The following is a 6374-nucleotide window of genomic DNA, read 5'->3' as shown; positions in this document are numbered from 1 at the left end:
TGTGAGTGTGTTGCGATGGAAAGACACGATTCATTTAAATTCAGAATTAAAATCTGTTGATTTGAGAAAATTGGCCAAAGCTCCGTATGGCTTGAATGAATCAGATAAAGCCCGAATTTGGTCTAGTAGGCCAAATGAAGTTGCACCCAAGGACCCGTCAAAGTTTTATTGTAAATTTTGTGAAGTTCCAGTCGAACTTAAACGCTTAATGCGTCATGAGACACGAAAATGTAAATTTCCCGGTGCTCCACGTCACATATGTACCGATATATGTGAAAAAGATTGTCCTGGCCCTGGTCTAAATCGACGATCATCTTCAGCTACATCCACGAGCTCGCATGAGACTTCGAGCTTAAGCAATAGCTCTTCCTCAAGAAGTCTTTCTGATCAAAGTGGTTATTCGAGTCGAAGTAATTCTTCAGGAAAGAGCAGTTTCTCGAGCTCGAGTAATTTTTCGAGGTCCAGCGGTGCGTCAAGCACAACTATTATCGAGAAGGTTGTGATGCCCGAATAAGTAAAATGATCACATTTTCGATATAATACTATAGTTAAGCCAAGAGGTGTCATTATTCGTGAGTTCTGTATCAGGTTGGTCCCAGGGATATGGTGGGCAATCAAAATTATTTAGTTCATCAATACGAAACGCGCCAAAAACTTCTTAATTCAATTTTTTTATATATCTTTCTGTTAAACATAAACTCATATACACTGTACTGTAATAACCAAGTTACTGAAATTGTATCACTTACATATTTTATGCTATAATAAACAAGAATTGGGTTGCAATCGGAAAAAAACAGTCAACTTCACGCATGTTTTTTGATATTGATGCAAATTATATAGAGCAATCCAAATCAATGGTTCGTCTTTTCGCAGCTTATCAAAGTATCACGGCTGTGGAAGACCGTTGTACCGTTAGTGGTCAAAGAGATCTATTGATATTTGTGGTTTTTTTAATTACATTAGGCATTGTCCTACTTTTTCTAATTGTTTCCGCTCTGCATGAGCTATACATAGTATCACATCGTGCTTTATGAGCATAACACCCAGCGGGTCTGCATTTCTACCCACCGTGTTTCGATTCGAATGTTTTATACACTGTCACTGTAATAAAGCATAGCTCTATGCAATTCAGAGACAAAAACAATTTCTATAGAAATTTTCATACATAATAATATCATATTGTTTCGCTTGTATTGTGGGAAAGTTTTGATGTATTATTTTGATTCCAGAAATTGCAATAATACCATAATGATTATTGGAGAGCGTACAATTCTCGAGAACTAAAGTCTCTAGTTGTGGCAGCTTCTTTAATATTTCTTCCAAGCGATTCCAAGTAAGTGCGTTATCATTGACTAAACGTAGATTTTTCAGTTTTGGGAAAGAAGGAAGAAAATCAGACAGATAGTGAGATGAAATAGTTCCGTTGTGGATAAACACCAACGAGATTAGACTTTTATTCTGGCGAGTTGGTTTAACCCACATATTGAACTTGTCATCAAAGTGAACTTGTAAGTATGCATGTTTAATCCTGCATGTATCAAAAAAGTCCCAGCGCACGTTTACATTTGAAATGTTCAGTATCAACACACGCAACTCATCAGTAAGTAGAATTTTACTCAATGAATAGATATTATCTTGTGATTGTGTCTGATCATCTATAGTTAAATTTAAAATTTGCAGTTTGCTAAGAGTACATCTGAAGGTGGAGTGGTGATACAAACTGAACAAGATCAACTTCAAACTAACGAGACTTCCATGCAGAGAATCATCTAGAGCGAAGCGCAACTCATGTTCAAACTGTTGAATATCTACAAGAGTTTTCATCTCATGATGATTTGCACTGAAATTAATATAAGAAAAATTTTGATACTGCTGTAGTTGATGGGTATATCATATTTTTTGCATTCAATTATTTCATATTGTCGACTTTCAAGAAATTGTGAGAATACATCACCAGTCATCGAGACAAAATGAATCAGTTGTTCATCCATACATTTCAGGTTGGGAAAGATTTTTAAAGACACGTTATTTCGGATAAGTAGGTTGACAAACTGTTCAGTAGATTTGATAAATTTAGCATTGTAAACAGCATAACAAGAATGGCACTGGACTTTTCTTGAAATGTAACCATTCGTTGGCTCACCACAATGAAGAAAGTAAGTTGAACGACACTTTTGCAATATTGCATTTAAATAAGTTGGGCACACAACAGCAAGAGAAAATAAAGAAGTTAAATCATTGTTAAAGAAAACAATACTAGAAAAAGATTCATACGACAATTTATTTAGATACATAGCTAGGCAGAATATAAGGTTGGAGAAACTTAAGGATTTGTAGCATTCACAGAATTGATGAAACTCTTTTTTATAGAATCATCTGCTTCAGCATAGTATGTACTTTCCTCACTAGACGAAGACTTGCGCGCATCTTCTGATTCCGGCATTTTTTTTCTATTAGAAGCTCTTGGTATGAATAATGTTTCCACAACAGGTTTTTCACTTACAAAGAAGTTTGTATTCAACTTGATTGGCAGTTTACTACTCGCTTTTACATCGTCAGTTTGATAAAGACCAGGATCTGTTTCTACGGTAGGTAGAGCACGAAAATCAGTATGTTCTTCCGACAGAATTATATTTTCATATATTGACCCTTTGGGTAGATATGTGTAGATAGTAGTAGCATTGTACAAACCATAACCAGAGTTGCGATCTGATTGACTATCTGTTAAACTGATGGAAGGTTCTAAGCGTAAGTGTGTATCATCGTGAGCGGTAAATCGTGAATATAAAGTTTTTGGTACAAAAGAGTGTGGATGTTTTTTTACTAGCACATTTTCATAAACAGTTTGAGGTGCAAGTTGAAAGTAATCCATTACGTCTTCTACGTTGAATATAAACAAGTTAAAGTAATATTCTATCTCTACTATAATATTAGTACTTGAAATCCATGGGTGACTATGAAAATGAATTGATTTTATTTGCAGAGAATGATTACGAAATGATGGAAGAGCCAGAGCAAAATGGCTGTGTTGGAACAGATACAAACAAAAGAACAGTTGTTGATGGAGGATCAGAGGAATATGAAAGTGAAGAAGATGATGGTATTACAATAATTGGCTCACTCTCATTTGGAAAAAGTGATGCAGCTCGTCTGGAAGACACTAAAGAAATTACGAAGCTAGTTGAGCAGTCATTGAATACAAATTTGATGGGGCCAACGATATCATTTATTGTTGACGAGAAATATATTATTTGCCAAAACACTGTAAAAATATCGACAAGTTTACGTGATAAAATATGGAAAAAAGCTATTGAACACCCGATGCATGCGCAAGCAATTCTACCACAAAATGTTGAGTTCATCGAAAAAAATTTACAAGATTTTGTGACACGAAACTACAAAGCTAAAATAATACATGCAAATGAGATTGTTGGTTTTCTGGGAACTCATTACATAAAAATGGGAAATTACAATTTTCGAAGACTATTAAATTCAACGAATTCACAGTTAAATTCACAGCTGAATCGTGCACCAGTTATTAATCATGAACAAATTGTGAACACTAAAACTGGATGTGAACCGAAAAAGTTTTTCAATGACTTTTGTTTGATTGTATTCAATCGACTGACTGCAAAAATAATTGATTATTCTATACATGGCTCTATTGGTAACATTAACACACTAATCACAAAATATAGCTTAACCAAAATCTTTCATAATGATGATGTAGGCAAACAGCTGTACAATTTTCTGACAGCTCCATGTTCACCATTTTATCCAAACATGAACAATCGTTTGATATCAGTACGAGCACACCCAGAGCAATCACTTGTGAATGCTTTCTGTCCAATTGCCTGTGCTTATTGTGCTTACTGTAAAACATTGCAAACAATGTTCGGTTTCTTTGCACAGAAAGGATATCATCACCTTACTACACGTGAGAGGATGAGAGCTGGTTTGAACTTAACCGTTGTTGATTGGTTTGAGCAAACACCGTTGGTGAAAAAAGACCGAATAAGAAAAACCGTCACAAGAAACTTGAGGAAACAATCCAACAAACACACCTGTATCCAAAAGAAAAAATAAATCTTTTTTAATAAACTTGCTTGAATGTTCGTCAGGAAATGTATCAAACTTTAAAAGCTTCGATTTTTTAGCAACCGGTTCAGCATCACTTTCCTGCTGTTGCTTTGCTGATACAAGCGTATTCATATGTGCTGGGCTTCTTTTTTTCTGTTTGCTATTAAGTTTTTTATTGCTGGTTTTTTGAGTATAAGCGTTCAGAACCTTGTAAAAACTCGAGTATATTGAAAAAGTGATCTCAATTTTATCATCAGAAAGTTGAGAAAACGTTTCACCATATAGATCTTTTAGATGTGTTTGTAGAATCTGGCGAAGTGATTCAATAAAATTTGTAGCAAGTAAATCTTCATTGAATGAATGCTCATCTTCAATCATAGATTTTATGTATCCAACAGTAGCAATACTAGAAATTGTTGAAGCACTTGGAGTGTTGATGAACATATCGTATAGATCGGTGTTAATCTTGTTCAATATATCATGATATGTATTCATTTTCTTAACGATGGGAGAAGTAGAGTGTGAAGAGGCAAATTCAAGTTTATCATCGGCATGCAAATTGTATTCGTTCACAATCTCAATAATTTTCTCTTTATCAAAGATTTTCTTTTCATCCATACCTTCTGGTTTACCGGATGCAACAGCTTTAGTCAAGAAAACGATTCTTGCTTCTGCTTCGGCTAGATCACGAGTCAATCTCAACACTTCGGCGTTTGATGAAGTTGGAATTGTGGTATTTTTTTGATGAATTTTTTTGCATCTTTTACAAGCAACAAGTTGCTTTTTCATTTTATCTATCTTTTTAAGTAGCGAGCTTTTGAACTGTTTCGTTTTCTCTTCTAACTCTTCCCTCAGTAAATTATTTGCTGCACCCAAATTTTCTATTTCACTTTGATGTTTGTGCTTCAGTTCATCAACATTTTTGGAACAAGTTTCGAGCTCTTGTGTTAGCTTTTCGTTCTGCGATATGCATTGATTATATTTGCCTAAGAAAAAGCTGATCTAAATCAGCTACTTTTTCCAAAAAATGAGATGACTTGTGGTTTAGTTGAGCTTTTTCTTCTGCAGTTATTATTTCTTCGAATTTTTCTTTCAATAAACGATCAGCTTCTTCTGGATTGACTGCGAGTTGATTCGTTATATGGTTGAGAAGCTTTGGTACATCATGTAGATAATTCTGAATGATATAGCTATTGTATTTACTGTGAGACATATTCAAATGTAACTATATTGCCGACACAGAAAAAATCGATAGAAGTAATTCAATTAAACCACATTAACAACACACACTTTTATAAGTGTATTTTAAGCAACTGTCATCACAGATAATCACCGGAAATCTGGATACTTCAATACGTGTATATCAAATGTAACTGCTCAAAAGGTGTTGATTTACAGGACTAGTCTATTTGATTGAACTCAAAAAATTACAAGTAACTTTGACCAGCAAGCCAAAATTAGTAGAATATGTGTTCACTGACAAACAGCCATCAATGTTCTATGGGCTCGTTTTCATAATTATCATCCATCGTTGATTCATCATATTGTTCGAGTGTTGAAATCGAATTTACGGCAACATGGAGTTCCTCATCTTGAGATAGATGAATACTATCAGGCTTTCTCGTCTGTTTTGGTTGTTGTTGCTGAACTTGTTCAACAGAATCATTTGCTTTCCTTTTCTCTTTGTGTGATGATGGTTTGAATTTATCAAATGTTTGTTCATCAGCAGGTGATTTCTGTGCTGCACTACCATCTACAGATTCAGTTTGAATCTGTGTTTGGATCGTCAAATCTGTGTTTGATGACATGAAAAGAATTCTCTCATTCTTCAATAAGTTGGCTTCTAACATCTTATAGAAACTTGTATAGATTTTGAGTTTGAGTGTATTGTCGTTGGTTTGCTGTGAATTACTTGGATCAACGTTTTCTACGCGTGACAAGCGTTCTCGCAGTATGTTTTTCATTTTCTCGATATACTCACGATCATGTGAGACCAGTGAAAAACCCTCTTTCTCGGCTTCTTCAACGAATTCAACAAGAGATTGTAGATAACCAAGAGTAACGATGTTTTTACAAACTTGCGATGATACATTGAATAGTTGAAATATATTTGAATCTAAATTGTTTACTATTTCATGATAAATTTCAACTTTAGTGACAATATCGAGTATATTGCGGTTCACAGCACGTACCTCTAGCTTTTCATTAGAGTAAATCTCATTGAAAGCTTTGATGATCTGATTCAGAAAGGCTTTTTTATCTGCAACATTAGAGTTGTGTAGATTTTCTTG

At 34.6% G+C, this 6374-nt stretch overlaps 1 protein-coding gene across 1 annotated transcript; it reads left to right on the top strand.

Annotated features, from left to right (window-relative positions):
* Nucleotides 1-833: 833 nt before the first annotated feature.
* On the top strand, nucleotides 834-4907 carry LOC128393362 (uncharacterized). Its single transcript, XM_053353536.1, has one exon. The coding sequence runs from the start codon at nucleotides 2950-2952 to the stop codon at nucleotides 4087-4089; it is 1140 nt and encodes a 379-aa protein (XP_053209511.1). The 5' UTR covers nucleotides 834-2949; the 3' UTR covers nucleotides 4090-4907.
* The last annotated feature ends 1467 nt before the right edge of the window (nucleotides 4908-6374 follow it).

This window comes from Panonychus citri, unplaced genomic scaffold (genome assembly GCF_014898815.1).
Source record: "Panonychus citri isolate SS breed McGregor unplaced genomic scaffold, ASM1489881v1 Contig00012, whole genome shotgun sequence".
In the NCBI taxonomy this organism is placed as follows: domain Eukaryota; kingdom Metazoa; phylum Arthropoda; class Arachnida; order Trombidiformes; family Tetranychidae; genus Panonychus; species Panonychus citri.
This window is presented reverse-complemented; position numbering and strand designations above follow the sequence as displayed.

What these genes read in the sequence shown, in the direction of transcription:
- LOC128393362 (XM_053353536.1), top strand. Translation starts at nt 2,950, where the DNA reads ATGGGTGACTATGAAAATGAATTGATTTTATTTGCAGAGAATGATTAC.